The 16,471-nt window shown below is 32.1% G+C and overlaps 3 protein-coding genes across 4 annotated transcripts in view; 2 read left to right on the forward strand and 1 right to left on the reverse strand.

Annotated features, from left to right (window-relative positions):
- LOC130640884 (ESF1 homolog) overlaps positions 1-16,471 on the forward strand; it is a 77,659-nt gene that overhangs the window by 37,880 nt on the left and 23,308 nt on the right. The window lies entirely within an intron of this gene.
- On the forward strand, positions 785-4,555 carry LOC130640886 (serum response factor-binding protein 1-like). Its single transcript, XM_057447478.1, has 2 exons — positions 785-807; positions 2,543-4,555. The coding sequence occupies exon 2, from the start codon at positions 2,562-2,564 to the stop codon at positions 3,858-3,860; it is 1,299 nt and encodes a 432-aa protein (XP_057303461.1). The 5' UTR covers positions 785-807; positions 2,543-2,561; the 3' UTR covers positions 3,861-4,555.
- Positions 5,814-9,534, reverse strand: LOC130640888 (calmodulin-2-like). The gene is made up of 5 exons (XM_057447481.1): positions 8,630-9,534; positions 7,826-7,856; positions 6,956-7,099; positions 6,479-6,715; positions 5,814-6,144 (listed from the first exon to the last, which is right to left on the reverse strand). The coding sequence occupies exons 1-5, from the start codon at positions 8,732-8,734 to the stop codon at positions 6,116-6,118; spliced, it is 546 nt and encodes a 181-aa protein (XP_057303464.1). The 5' UTR covers positions 8,735-9,534; the 3' UTR covers positions 5,814-6,115.

Consider the following 16,471-nt stretch of genomic DNA (forward strand, 5'->3'; position numbering starts at 1 on the left):
CAAAAACAGTTCCTAAGAACTTTCCTACCATAGTATAGTTAATTATCTGTGGTGAATCTTTAAGTGTTTTTGGTGAATCTTTAAGTGTTTTTTGGGACGTTTGTATTTTTTTTTTTTGTAATAAATATAGACTACAGGTGGCAAACTATCAAGTTAAGCATTACCTTTTTTAAGCAAATCGGATTCTATGCAGGTTTTTTCAGACGAATACCACTTTTTACAGCGTATATGGGTTATTGGGACACTCGTGTTTTTTGTATTGTTTTCTCTCAAAGTAATGTGCAGAAGGTTTGAAATGCGTAACTGGGTGTTGAACTTTTAAACACCCCTGACACTAGGAAAGGCCTGCTTGACCCACACAGTTCTTGTTGATAACATAAGTCCTGTTGACACATTCTGTGTTGTTCTGATTAAAATACAACGTTGCTGATTTACTACAACCAAAAAGTATGTTAAGTTACTGTTGTTGTTTTTAATTTATTAATAAATGCAGACTTCAGATGGCAAACTCGCCTAAAAGCCCCCACAATTTTCACTGCATTTTCAGCAAGTCTGAACCCCTGTCAGAACAGAAAGTGGAAACTTTATCTATAGTGTCAATTGTGTTCTGTCTGCCATTTTTTATGAATATCCTACTAACAGACACTTTTTTAAGCATGCCTCAAATAATTTTGATAAGCAAACAAAGTGATATTTTTATGGGTGTGTAGAAAGTATAATAGACAAATCTTTGTTTACATTTTCAGGACTAAACTCTTGTGGTTTCAACATCTGCTCTGCATTCTTCTTTAGTCCATTTATTTGCAGGTATCAGTATCTGTTAATTAATTTATGTGTTGAGAACAGTAGGCATATACATGCATACACCTAGCCCGCCCCAACACGTGTTCAAGTATATATATTATAATACGTCTGTCTGTCACACAAAATGGTAGCTTAGTTGTGCAAGTAGACAAAATGTATGCGATGCGGTATAAAAAGGGTGGGCAAACCCGTGGATTTTTCCACGAGCTACTGACTAGTATCAATAAAATATAAAATCCCAAAATCTTTCACATGCTGTAATTAGGGGAAGTTAGGCGAATAAATAACTTAGTATAGCTTGCTGGTTTTGAAAAACAAAGACATAGGTGTGACCATTTATTTGGATAAAAATACTTTTTGTGTATGCATATATGCCCAAAATTAGAATTTGCACCTGCAAACTAGAATTGGATTGTGAAGGTTTTCTTTTTAGTGTTTTTAAACACTATTTTATGTCAAGCAGGAGTTGACTTTTTTATATGTTATGATGTGTTGTCTAGAAGACTTTAACATCATATACTATGATTTTCTCTCTTTAGCCCCTAATGGGAATTAAATTTTGTGGAAACTAACTTTTTCAAGAAGTTTTTGAAAACTAATTTTTGCAAAGTTGGCAGGACCTAATATTTGGCACGAATTGAATTTTGATAATTTCGGGAAAAAGAATTTGATGACATGCTTCTCATTTATACCGTTTTTCAATGGTTTTTATGTAGCTTCTGAAGTTAAAATGCACATATAAATTATAATAGTTCCAGGTAAATCAGAAGTTAAAAATTAGTATAATTTGTTTTTCTGAGAGGAAAAAAAATCTAAATTTCGCAGGAATAATTTTTACGAGAATTTCAGGAACAGCAAGTTTTTCAATAATTTTTGTGGGAACTCATTTTTTTTTTTAAATTGACAAAAATATTAAAATTCGCAAAAAAGTAATTATTTAATAACTAGTCGTTAGCCCGTGAAAAATCCACGGGTTCGCCCGTCCTTTATATTTACCCGTCGCCACAAAGTGGATAAAAATATATCGCATTTGATATTCGTGTTTCCGTAACATTATTTTCTAACTCAGCGGGGGTTCCGCGCAGAGACAGACAGACGGAATACGGCTATTATTATAGAGATAAGGGGACTAAATATAAGAACTTTCTTTTGTTGGTTCAGCCTTAGCTTTAAAAGAGATTTTTAAAAAAAATATGGGGAGCCTCAAATATTGAAATTGAAATTTACTGGAATGTAAATTTTAGAATGTATTAAATTTCGCAAAATTTTGCAATTTTTTTTCGGAAGTAGTCCACTGTTTTTTGCAATATAAGAGGCCCTGTGTAATTGCAGCTGTCATTGAGCCTTTATTTTGCTTTTGTCTAATTTGACGAGTTTGCATGACATTGTAACTGTGGATTACTCTGGTTATTTCTGTCTGTGTTTGTTTTGCAAACTTCTGTGTAAACCGGGTGCGTAGCTAAACATTCACTCAATTTCAATTTCGCTTAACGAAAAAAAGTAATAAGTATACTCAACTAAATTTAAACCCACTACTGTTACAAAGTTGATTTTTCTGATGGATGGTTTCAAAAACAGGATGTTCTGTATATATACTATATGTTCTGTATATATTCTATATGTTCTGTTTATATACTATATGTTCTGTATATATTCTATATGTTCTGTTTATATATATGTTCTGTATAAATCTCATTTCAGTTAGCATATATTTGTTTTATTTATCTCTTTACTTTAGTTTCAAATAAGTAACAAAAATGAACAGTTGTGAAGACAAAGAAAATTTAAGTGACGAACTTGATAAAAATGAAGAAGAAAGTGAAGAAGAAAGTGAGAAAGATGGCGAAGAAAAAGACATGGTTGAAAACAATATCGTAAATGAAGACATCAAAGAAATCCCTGGCGAAAAAGGACCCAAAAAAGTGGGCCCTCAAAAGCAGAAAAAATTGATCCATACGTTATTAAAAAAAGCGAAAATATACGAAATTCGCAAGTTGACTCGAAGGATTGAGACCCTTCGAAAATTAAAAGGTACGGAGCAGCAAATAGAGAAAAACAATCGAAAAGTTGAGAAACTTTTAAAAGAAATTGATGCGATGAAGTCGTTCATTATCGAGACGTTAACTGAGCGCACAGTTGATGTGTTTAAAAACAGCGCCGAGGAGGAGTACAGAGAGATTTGGCGCGCTTGTGAAGAACAAAAAAATGTTGAGGCGCTCCTACAAACACTCTCGAGGGCTGAAAACAGCGATGAGAAATATTCCAAAATGGCGTATTTAAGAATGTTGTCATCAAAAGATATTGTTGGGAAGCTAAAACTAATATCGCTTGGTGTGAATATAAATCCTAAAAAAGACAAAAACCGGTCGAAAAGGGCTCTAAAAAAGAATAAAAAGAATGAGATAAGTAAGAAAATTCGCAAACAAAAGAAAAAAGAGCCAACGACGGAAAATAAAGCCACCGAGCCACACGTAGAAACCAAGTCTGAAGTGACTAGCGAAAATAAAAGCCAAGCTACAGATAAAAAGCTCAAAAATAAAAAGGAAAGCAAAGACATTTCTAACGAATCAAAGGGTGGAAGAGGTAAAGAAAATACAACGGAGAAGACAGTTAGGAAAAAGAAAAGAAATGTGGACTCTTTTTTTCTTGACGGTGCTGTGACATTAACTGATAGTGGCGATGACAGCGAGGCAGAGGATAACGAATTTTCTGCACCTGTAGACGAAAGCAAGGTTAAAACTCACGCTCTCAAAAAGAATCGCATGGGACAGAGACAACGTAAAAAGTTATTAGAAACGAGACTAGGTAAACGACCGAACAGTAACATCTCAACAAAAGACAGACGTGATCGAAATTTTAGCAGGAAACCTCTTTTCTCTAGGCGTAGTAATTCTGGTGGTTTTAGAAAACAAGATGTCGAACACAAAACTAGAAGGGTGAAAACTGAAAAGAAAGATGTGGACAAAACTCTTCACCCGTCTTGGCAAGCTAAACAGAAACAGAAAGCACAGCAACACATTGTAGCTTTTGCTGGTACCAAAATCACATTCGACTAATTGGCATATCGAGATTTTTATGAGTTTTATTTTTCGTTTATTTCAAACATATATCAAACGTTCAGTCCAGTCATGTATTTCAATCGAATAAACTGTGAATTTTGCCATTCTTTGGCCTTTTTCGTGAACCTTTTAAAAAATGACAATTCGCGAAAGTCTACCCTCTGAATTTTCAAAATAAATTTCTGGTTTTAAAAGCTGTTTTACTTTCCAATTTCCAAATTTTTCTTTGATTCATACACTGGAACTAGACTTAAATGTATATTAGTGGATTCGTATAACTGTATTAAAATATTTTTTGACTTAGAAGGTTTTTTCGAATGAAGTATTCCCGATTATTGATTCGACCATGGACTTCTTTGCCATTTTTCTCGGATGAGAATGTTTTAGCACCCGCTAAAATGTTTAATCTCAACGCTTTGCTTCCATCTGCCATTAATTCGCGTTGTGCTAATTTTTGACCCGAGAGTTAATAAGACGAATTAAAGAAGAAGGCAAAATCAAAAAAGAAAATCGTTCCAGATTTTAGGTCCATGGATGAATATTTTGTAAAACGAGGACAATACGGAGAATGTCATCACCTTTTGAGGAGTACTTGTGACCCGCCTAGTTGTTAAGAAATGTCTGATTTTTAGTTTTAACTTCATTTCTTTCTAAAAGTTTGTGAAAACCTCCCTAAATATATGTGTTTTTTTATCTGTTTTGGTGTTTATTCTAAACTTTAACCCAAAAAAACTAGGCACTCGCATTGTAAAATTTCGGAGTTTTTACACCCAACTAATTCGCAGTTTAATTTCGCCTACCCTAATACTGGCTGTTTAGCATCAAAAAAGCAAAAAATGCTCAAATTTAAAATGTGCGCTGCGTAAATATATCAACGACAACCATCTCGGACTTTAATTTAATGTTGCCTTAACCCTATTTGGTATGGACTTTTTTGACCCTTGAAAGAATGTCGGCGGGGGGCGGGGGCATAAAGTGCCCGCGGGCTGTAACTTTTGTTCTGTTTGGTTTTCAGTAACGAAACTTGGCACAAAGAAGCATCAATATGTTGTGACTTAATTAGTGACAAAACATTTAGGTTGACATATCATCACAGGAAATGATGACGTCATGATGAGACAATGGTTGAGAAAAATATGTCTTTCTTGGAAATTCTCGTTTTTTTATCTTTTTTAAAACTATTTACAATACTAGTCATTAAAAAAGTAATATAAGAATGCAAGGTATTATTAGGAACAATTACAGGTGTTATGATGGCCAAGGATTTCTCTAAGGAGAAAATGGAAATCAATCAGAATTCAAATCTTCAAGAATTTTTTTTTGAAAAATCTATATTTGAGAACCTTAGTGTTAGTAGCTGTCATGGAATAAAACTTGGTATATATATTAGCACTTACGTCAGTAGCTACTCAATAAAGGCAATTTGGATTGACATGGGACAAAATGACCTATGACGTCATCATATGACAATAGAAATGGGAAATTACAAACATTCTGCTTTGTAAATTACACAGTATGCATGTCAATATTATATGATGACTTTTGGTCACTATTACATACATAATCACATATACAACTGGTTAGTTTAGAAAGCATTTATTTTTAGCACTGCAATAAAAAAGTTGATATGACCATATGTCAAAAAGGACAAAGTGACATTAACAGGACAATTTTTGGAAATATTTTATTTTTATTTTCCGCAAGTCCAATGAAAGTTAGGAAAATAGGGTTAACCCTTGTCTAAAACGCTAGAATAATATGACGCGATGATAGATATACAATAAATTTTCTGTGGGATTTTCATCAGGTGCCAGTAAAAATATTTTTTGTCACTTGTGCAGGATTTGGGTTTCTTTTGCCAAAAAAATTTCTGGTAAAGAATTATTTATCATTATTATTTCTGGAGTAAAACCATTATAAAATGTTTAAAGCGAAAAAAAGAATTAAGAATGGAACTGAAAAGTCATGTATTTTTTAAAATGCGTTTAATATTAACAAAAGTACAAATTTCCTTTATATATGGCTATACAACTTCAACGCCTTTAACTTTTCAACGCGAACCAGTTTTGTAGCAAAAACTGGTAGTTTCTTTAATAAATACGTCTCTTTATATTGTTCTTTTAAGTTATAATTTTTAATGAGTCGATATAAAGGTTGTACAAAATTTCTTTTTTAAGCCAACCAGTTTGTTTCATCCCGTTCCAGATAAATCTTTTGCGCGTCATCTAACAGCGCAATTTAATTTTCTGATTCTATTTTGACGTCATCATTTCTACGAACTCTAAAAAGAAAGAATATGACGAATACCTTTATCCAATAAGCTTCAGTTCCTTTTTTTCCTTAAAAAACATTTCAGTGATATTTTTTAAAAAACAAATTAGATTGAGAAAAAAATGTTTAGCTATTAAAATCTTGGCGAAATTTAAATTTGATGGATCAGGTCTTGATATACGCTGGTCGCTGACTTATGCTAAATTGACGTTAAAAGAAGTGTACTGTTTAGAAAGTGTAAAAAAACCTCCTTCTCAGGGTCTCTTTTCGCGATAATGTTAGAAGGCTTTAAAAAGACCCCGGTAAATAATTCATTATTAAAACACAGTATTAAGTGAACTTACCAGAATAATTGACCATGCCGTCACCATCAGAATCTACTTGCTTCATGATATCTTCGATTTCTTCCTGTGACAAACACTCTCCGAGACCATTCATAACTCTACGCAACTCATGCGCGCTGATTAAACCTTTTCCACTTTGATCAAACACGCGAAATGCTTCTTGTATGTCGTCTTCTGAATCTTTTAACTTTCGCGCCATCATGGTGATGAATTCAGGAAACTCTATCGTACCGGATCCTGAAAAAAAGTTTTGTTTAAGTTATCGAGTCAAAGCGCTTTCTGGTCCTGATTTTATTGGTTAGTGATTTAAAAAGAACTAGAATTTTTTTTATATAATTTTACATTTTATATACTAGATTTTGATATATTTGATATAAGGAAAAATAATTTGAATTTACCAACAATTATTTTTGTAAAAGAAAACAAGAAATATTGGAATGTTTTGTTAATGATTTTTGTTTATTTATTTATTCTTACCATCCATATCAACTTCATTGATCATGTCTTCAAGCTCTGCTTCTGTTGGATTTTGTCCCAGACTTCTCATAACGGTACCAAGTTCTTTTGTAGTGATAGTACCATCACCGTCTTTGTCGAAGAGGGCAAATGCGTCTTTAAAATCTAAAACATCGATCAATCAAAAAATCCATTTTTAGTCAATTAATCAAAAGGGCACTTTTATGTGAGGAAGGGCGACATGATGTGAAAAGAAATTTTCAAAACACTTTTCATAAGGATTCTGTAACACTGAATATGGAAGGCTTGCGATTTAATGGCAAAAATAATTAAGTTTTGCTACATTTATATTTGTGGATTAGTTCTCTGATGATATATTATATGGGGGGTTATTTTTAAGTAAAAGTATTTCAGAAGAAATCATCAGATATGGATTTTTGTTTATATTTTGTGTTTTGTATCCATAAGTATGTACATTTAGAACGTATTTCTTCCACGCTTATTTAAATTTAATACCCACCTAAGTCTTGCGAATATTAAAAGCCAGCTTTTATTAATTCACTTAAAGTATGGCATAAGGGCTGGGCATGTTCTAGATGTTTTAGTATTTTTGACTAATTTGAGTCTAAACACTTTATAAATTATTTTTCTTAGAGAAAAACTTGTAAAATTTTAATTTAGGGATGAATTTATAAACATGTGATATTACAAACTTTATTTTTGATCCCACGCGTAAAAAACCTACTAATTCTTTAAAAATACAGCATTCGCTTTGTAAAATATTTATCAGATATTTTTTTTAAAGCAGCTTGTTTTAGGTGCAACGGATTGTAGTGTATATTAAAAAATATATTGTCTATGTACCACCCACATACATCCACACAAACATACCTGATATTTGCTCTTCAGTTAAAGTATCAACCTAAAAATAGAAAATATTTATTCTTCACCTCTTTCATAGATCCTAAGGTGTATGTTCAGCTTTCTGCAGACTTATTCTATGTACAAACTATTTTTAAGTTCAACTTATTCTACTGCTGTTTGTCAAAGGCGATTAAACTCAACTTTTTAGCGGATCCAGTGGTACTCTGGTAACAAGACATTTTCGATCTATAATAGAGGTTGTGTATCAAAAAAAATAGATGTTGAACTGTAAAATAATCCACAGGAAATTCAGCCGTTATACTTATTTCGGTGCATCTTCAGCACATGGTTTTGCAATCATTTTAAACGGTATACGACGGCATAATTATTATTAAGGCTAAGTGGGTAGGTTGGGCGGTTTAATACAAGTAAACCGAACGGGGATTAGTATACAAAAAACGCCAGGCTATGGACTGTGTTTTAGTGAGGAAATACACCCTTTTTTCTGATAATTATAGATTTGGCGCTAACAAACGAACCAGACAAACAATGGGTATCATTCCATAAAAAAATCTAGGGAACTAGGCACGAGTTTATTGTGACAGAAACACGTAAACAAGCACGCGAATAACTATTCTAGCTAAAAGAAATAATCTACCAGTTGTGAAACGGATTTATCTAATTTGCATAAGTTACGAGGTCTGGGATCGAGCACGCACAGAGATTTAACAAAACAATATTTTGGGTTTGTTCTTAGTGTACGTGAGTTGATTCATTCATGAACATAAGCTTTGGAGATAATTTAATTTTCAAACATTCCAATCAACTTACACGAATATTGTATGTTTGTTGCATAAGTTCTTCTCTTTTCTTTAATGTGGCTTTACGAAAAATCTGATTAAATTTCGCGATAATTCCACTATTGCTCGCCGCCATTTTTCGAAAAGACTTTTCACGCGGCTACAGCTATAACATCCAAATGTTGATGTTGTGATTAATCAACATAATGTATTCAAAATGAAATTGCACTAAGATTTTCTTCTCTTTCTACGATGTATACAGCAATGAAATATTCAACACATAAAACAATCTTCTTTTAGCGAAAATTTCGACAGCATATAAACCATTATTTATTCATTCCTTATTTCACAGATTTCTTCGAACCAAAGCGTAAAATATACCATCAATATATTGGTGCGATTTTTATTCACCTATTTAGAAAAAGAAAATGTTCTGCCTAACATTCATTTTAATTATATATAAGATTATTTTTTATTTATTTTTATAATTTAATTTGTTGTTGTTGTTGTTGTTGTTTTTACATTTTCTGAAAAACTAAGATAGTATAAACCCCAACTCCAATTATTATTATTATTATTATTATTATTATTATTATTATTATTATTTATTTTTTTACAACCTTTTAAACCCATATACTGCATTTTAGGCCTAAAAACAAAAAAGGTGTGGAAAACCTTCCTTGTTTTTAGGCATTACCAAACAGTACCAAAATATTTCCTGTTTAGTCTACGACAATTTGACGCAATAAACAGAAAGAAAAGCCAAAAGAAAAAAAAGAAATCCTCAAAAGAAAAATAACTTTGCACCAGATAGATCAGATAAAACTAAATTTTCTTTATCGAGATTTCTAATTTGCGTTTTTTTCCTCTTCTTTTCCTTATCTCCTTCATGTATTCAATTTGTAGTATTCTATCTCGAAATACAATCATCAATACCCACGCCTTGCAGCTTAACTACCATTTTGTTTTGTTTCCATAACAACAAATACAGTCATATATTTTTCTGTCTAGTAACCTAACCGTTAGATATATTCCCAGGATTACTTATTTATTAATTTATTCACAATAACTTTACAACCTAGACTTACTTATTTTTTTTTTTTTTTAATTCTCCCTAAAAATACAATATTTTTATTTTATGTTCACCGTATTAATATTTTTTGCTATTCTTTCATTATCTATATCCTATATTCTTAAAAAACATAATTAAACCTTTTGAAAAAAATAAAAACAACACTGAACGTCTCTTGTGTTGTCTAATTACTGCAAGAAATATGTTTAAAAAGTTTTTATTTCCATTATTAACAAACTTTCAATTTACCCTCCCTTTTAATTGCTCTACCTATAATGTATATCTATTTTTTTATGATAATATATCGTTTATATTTTACTTTTTTAAAGTTTAGAATTGTTGTCACAAAAGTAAATCTTTTGTGCGACAAAAATACATTTTTTATTGCAAGATGGATTTTACAACAGAGTATATGGACTCCTTTATCTCCTAATCAGGGTTGTTGTCTGTGACGTTAATGTCCACCACATCTAACTACACATTTTTTTTTTATTTTCCTTTTTAAGCGTATTTAATTTTCATTTTAATCTTGATTTTAGTTTATATAAACTTGCTATAGTTGGTATTTTATTATTTTTTTAAAGAATTATCTTTTATGTTTCAAATTGCTTAAAGACTTGCTTGCTTTACTACTTGCTTAGCAGTGGTTCATGCTTACTTCCAACAGCTTCAGCCTTTCTTTTGTTCCGTTTCTTTTGACCTGAATAGCGGAAGATGAATTCGGAAGTGAAATGTAAGCTTGTTTCTGTATAGTGCAAACAGTACACGAATCTTTATTGTTAGTAAAAAAAAGTCCTTAGTTAACAAAATCTTTGCACTACAACTTTAGTAAAAACAATACATGTATATATGTGAATAAATATTTTAGAAACACACATTCTTGTGTTCATTCTGTAACGCTGCACTTTATCAGACCTCCAATCGTAATGGGCGATTTTAATTGGTGTAAACAAATTACCACAATTATCCTTTTTGAGATTATTTAAGGCTAAAGGTAAAATTGCACTTTGACAATAAGTCATCCAAATTTTAGACCTTTAAACTTTGCACCCGGGTATTTACGGTGTGCGCAGGTTTGTTACTGTTTAACGTCGATGTACAAATGTTTACTAACATGTATCATGGAGGTATCTTTATTTCTACCTCCATGCATGCATGTATATATTGCGGACACCATTTTCAGGCGAACTGTGTTTTTTGCTTAGTGTGGTTGTAGTACAGGCGTTAACCAACTTTGTGCGGACACACAGCGTGCGATAAAGATCATTTGAGAATTGAAAAGAATATAAAATCAGAGCCGCGGTAAATGTTACATAGAATCCAGTAACACGGAAAATAAAGACTTAAAGTGGAACCTAAGTAGTTCTTAATTAGATTTGACGCATATAATAAGCACACTTATCGGAATTTAGAAACCACTTTATCTAGGTTTACCACAAGTCTTAAAATGATACTTATGCAGAAGTATATTTTCTTGTCCAACTAAAATACGTTTCGAAATTCTATTTTTAAAGCATATATTATTCTGGGTCTGCTAACTCGCCACAAAATGCTTCACTGTTCCTTAGATTCTTATAGGGGGAAATTAATGACATTTACCTGGCACCCCATCCTTGTCCCCAGGGTTTGTTGGCTGATGTCAAAGCCACTAATGCTTACTTGACGGCTAACTTCGCCACCGGTCTTGATGTCAAAAAGGCAAGAACCACTGTGAACGATGTTGCTGGCACCCAACTAGGTTCCTAGGACCTATTGTCTTTTGAAAACTGGTATTTTATTCTTATAAACTCGTCAACACAAATACTTGTCTTTTTAAGTCATGATTTTCTACATCGTGACCTCAAAATAATACGAAATTTGGCAAACAGAATTAATACATTAAACAATGTATTTTTATCTGTATCACCCTTTTTAAATCAACACGGAAAAAATACCTGCCTCCTAAGAGTTTTTATATGCTATTTAAAACTTCAGTTAAGCAAAGATGAAATGAAAGTAAAAACTGACAGTCTCTTTTTTTACCCTTGAGTACAGATGAAACTTTAGACATCAAGAATATTTTTTTGTACTTCTTATCTTCTGATCGGTACTGAAAGTAGGTTAGATACTTTTTTGTAATGAAGTAATAAATTGCGTAAATACCTTTGAACGTTCGTATTTCTGTTAGAATGTTTCTCGAGTTTACGCGTTTTGTCTTTCGTTATTAGATCGAAAAAGGAAAGAAATATGAAGAGAAAAGTCAATCTAAAAGAATATTTAACTTCACTTTTTCCATATTTTTGAACTATTAAATCCTGTTATAACACTATTAATTATAAAGAACTTGTAGCTAAAAATAAAAAAAATTAACTTGCCCATAGTACCCACTTGCCATCCACCAACGTAAAATGCTCGGTTCCAGCTCCCCTAAACTGTGTACCTTGAGCAGCTATTCTCCGGCCGACGCCAGTTCCTCCCACAGCGAAATTGTGATTCTTTCCACCTTTCATTACTTCCTCTCAGCTCCTTTAAAATATTTATGCTTTACCTGAGCGAAACATTTACTCGTATAAATAATATGCAACAAGAAGGCTCTCACTGCTTAAAATGGCGGTTGTACTGTCGTTGAATTGCTCTCAAGATTCCAACCAGTACTTGTATGAGTGCCATTTTGACAGCTGTCAATCATTCTAAGACTACCAACCACAAAGAGTTAAGTGCGTGCATGGAAAGCATACAGCTCACTTGGTTTGGTAAAAATAAAAACAAAGTTATAGTTTTCTAGTTAACCGTGCGTCAGGTTATCTTTGCGCAACAAAATGCAACAGAAAAACAATTGCTAAACTGTTTTTACAATTCTAAAGATTCATAACCTAGTTCCCAGACCTTTTTTATCTGCCTGATATTGGAAACAAGCCCTGAGAACGAGAGTGGAAAGGATTCAGAGGAGAAGTTATTATATCGTAAACTATACTTCACACTTTTCTTTTTCGTACAGATCTTTTAACAACCTCGATCTCAGAGTTTATAGCGTTGTTGCTACCGAGGATGAAAAATTTAATCTTTTATTCTGCAAGATAGGTATTGTTACAAATATTTACAGCTCTTATTCGCACCTAAATATACACTTGCATTACTAATCCTAAAATATAGACTGTGTTGTGTGAGAGCCTGTTAATGATTTAGTTTGAAGAACTATGTCCGGTTAACGAGCTGTTATAAACATCAGACCTATATGCAAGCCATATCTAAAGTTCGTGATTGACAACTTGAAAAGAACATAAAGAAGAAAGCTCCTTAAGATGACACTCTGTTTACGTGTACAAGACTTATCTTAGATTAGCGCTTGGCGTTATCTTTAAAACCTCACTCAAGGAGTCTTTTGTACGTGCTTTCTTCATATGTCTAAAACCTCACTCAAGGAGTCTTTTGTACGTGTTTTCTTCATATGTCCACATTTCATAAGTCCACATTTCTTATTTCATATTTCATACTTCCATATACCAGTTGCCTTATTCCAGCAAGATTAACAGCTAGATTAAAGGACATGGATTTTTAGGTTTTGATTTGCACCATGAAAAATGTTTTACAAAAGATATAGCTAAAACCTTGCATTATTGATTTTGAATAAAAAGCGGAAAAAGTATCGAAAGTATCAATACTTTCAGCAATACTTTATGTATACAATTCTAATCCTCCTAATTTAAGCTTCTTTCTAGTTAAGTCTAGTTACATTTGAAAGAAATTTTTGGTCACAGCACTGTTAATTTGGGGGCTAATCTGAGCCGCTTAAACCTGCATACATTAAGAATTTATGACGTCATTCGCAAAGTATTTTGTAATTGGATTCTTTATTGTTTCGAACAGTATGAATCTGTATACCATAGACCTCCTGTTTGTTTTCCTGCATCTAATTAAGGTATTAACTTGTCTTAATTGAACTTTTCTTACGATTGCCTGCTGTGGACACGAAACTTTGAAGTGTCAGGAGAGTATTTACAATCATTTATTTATACCAATCAGTGGTGAAGAGAATCTCTCTTTTAACCTCGTCCCCAGGGTCTTGTGGCCCCTGAGCCGTTATTACGGAGTGGCCAACAATGACCCTGGAACATGCTGGTCACGTGATACAAAAGTGCCCAGATATACTGGGCATTTTTGAAATTCCAAAGATAATGAAATGCAAATTTGGCGCTCGCATTAATAGCAAGTTTAGAGATGGCGTGCCAAATAATATACAACATCAAAGAAACTTTTTTTGTCGATAATAGCAAAATTGTTAGAATATTACTGACTTTTTCTTTATTGAACAATCAAGCTAAACCAGTTAGCTTGATTGTTTAATATTGGCAAAAGACCTTTAATGTAGAAAGTGTTGTGGAAGTTTGTTTTCATTAAAATCCATGGGCTGTAGCTAGCTAGCTAGCATCCTGGGACAGTTTACTTAACCACATATTTGTAAACAACATATTCAATGGCTTTTATTATCCAGGTGGGTGATTTTGTTGAGAATATGTTAGAAATTGCATAAATTTTTTTTCATATTTTTAAAATTAAAACTAAGAAGGATAAGTTGTAGTGCTAAATTTATGGATTATTCTCAGATCTGGGTTAACATGCTTGACATTTTCTGATCATTTTCAACAAAAATGACAACTAAGTAACCTGCCCCTTAGCAAAACATTCAATGTTTTATGATGAAATGACTACACAAATCAACTTCAGTGAAAATAGTTCACTACAGTTGAAGATTACAGTCAAACTCTTATAAAATACAAAACATAATAAAGCCTTATCTACATATTATTCAAAATTTCATTTCATGTATGATTTATGCTGTAAATGTGCAACTCATTTTTTCCAAAGTTTTTTGTTTTCTCTTTTAAAATGATCATAACCCAGACCAAAGAATTAAAATTCTATTCTTACCAGTTTTATAATGTAAACTTTTTCCATGTTGTTCTTAATTATATATATAAACTGTACCCGAGACAAGAATTTTTTTTTTTTTTTGCAGATTAACATTTACGAATTTTGCAAGATCTTGTTTCGTAAAAAGAACAACATTTGACGGTATATACAAATAACATTTAAAGGTATATATAAATAATGGGTTAAGTCAAAGCTGGTTTATTATATGCGTGCAGGGTAATAATTTATAAAATGCTGTTTGTACTTGGCCACAATGTGAAATTATGCTGGTGGAGCATAATTAATCGCTGGCCTAAAATATCATAATAGGACCTTTTGATGTTAAATTTTCTCAGTATGGTACATTGGCCTTAGAAGAATTAATATGTTAAAAAACCTTACTTGTTTGTTCTTATTTGGTCAAGATTTGCTACAAAACATTTGTCTGGGTCATTTAATTTGCTTAAATTCTGAAAGAAATATAGCTAATTAAAAATATCAAATAAGCTCATCATATTTGCCTACTTTACATAAAGGAGTTCCAATGTTTATATTTTTATGAGATTCTTGTGCATGCCTGAAAAATCAGAAAAAATCTTTGTAGGGCAATAAATGTTCACAAATTATTTTTCGGTTATAATTATCATAATGTATAAGCGATCATGTGACCAACCTATTCCAGGGCCTTTTCGCCGCTATCAACTTATCAACAAGGGAAAATGCCCTGGGAACGAGGTTGCCTCTCTTTATTAACTCGAGTCAATAGCAAAAATACGCTAGTTCGCGCTAATGTTTCGTAAAATATTTTTATTTTCTATGTTGCACACACACATACATCAACAACCGGCGGAAAAGTATCTTATTGGCAAGGATTTTTGCGGGTTTTTAATTTTCCGGGTGAAAATACGTTTGGCAGGTATTACGCGTATGGACTTTCAAAAAACGACGCAAGAATGCTATCGAATGTTTTTGAAAACAAAGTCCTTTTTTAGTGAAAATTATTACAAAGATAAGCTTTGCTATAATGTTTTTGATTTCTTGGAGTGAATGAAATCGTGCTCTAATATTTACTTTAAGTTTGAAAAATTATTATAAATAGATAAAGTATATTTCGCCGTTAAACTAAGAATACAAGTGAAATGTTACTACTTTGTTTTTCGCAAATAGTATCTTCAATAATATTTCGCATTAATTACGTAAATTTTAACTAAATTGTGTTTTTCTTTCAAACAATGTCCAGCACTTTCAACAGGTTTAAATGTTGACATAAGTTTGTTATTATATGGTATACAAAATTTAACTACAAAGTTTATTACTTTTGCTTATCTCAGTGTAACAAATTATTATGCTATTTGTTTGGACCTTTAAAATGTTTACGTAAAATCTAAAATTTTGCCTTTTTGAATTAACTTTTAAAGATCCCATATGGTGCCGTAATATGTGTAGTAAAAATTATCCTCCGCTGCACCACGAAATCGGTCTCCTTGGCTTTATGCAATGACTCAGCGCCACTCTTTCGTCCTCCCAATAAAGTCAATCCCTCTCTTAAAAGTACCTCTAATCATCTTCGATTTGCTAGGATGACTTACGAATTTCCTCTAATTTTTTAAATTCGGAAAATTACATTCTCGTGAAAATTTTATTTTCTGTAATACGCTAAAAAGATAAAATTCCAGAAATTTTAGATTTCAATGGCAAAAGTCCTCCCTTTCCTTTATTGTCATCCACACTTGATTATAATGGGAAATTCTTTACATAAATTAAATTCTCGCGAAAAAAATTTGGATGTTCTAAATTCGCGAAAAACCTTTTTTTACCGCCAAGGTACTACGAACTGTGAGATGAAATATGTATAATAACCAGTTTTCGTAAAATTCAGATTTTTCTAACAAAACAAGTTTGTTTGTATAT

Source organism: Hydractinia symbiolongicarpus, chromosome 4, assembly GCF_029227915.1.
Source record: "Hydractinia symbiolongicarpus strain clone_291-10 chromosome 4, HSymV2.1, whole genome shotgun sequence".
Classification (NCBI taxonomy): Eukaryota; Metazoa; Cnidaria; class Hydrozoa; order Anthoathecata; family Hydractiniidae; genus Hydractinia; species Hydractinia symbiolongicarpus.

Bases quoted from the DNA above. Each gene is read 5' to 3' on its own strand.
- LOC130640886 (XM_057447478.1), top strand. From the start codon at position 2,562: ATGAACAGTTGTGAAGACAAAGAAAATTTAAGTGACGAACTTGATAAA.
- LOC130640888 (XM_057447481.1), bottom strand. From the start codon at position 8,734: ATGGCGGCGAGCAATAGTGGAATTATCGCGAAATTTAATCAGATTTTT. The intron at 7,857-8,629 runs GTAAGTTGATTG...TTCTATTTTTAG, and splicing joins AACAAACATACAATATTCGT to GTTGATACTTTAACTGAAGA. The intron at 6,145-6,478 runs GTAAGTTCACTT...CTTTCTTTTTAG, and splicing joins CGGCATGGTCAATTATTCTG to AGTTCGTAGAAATGATGACG.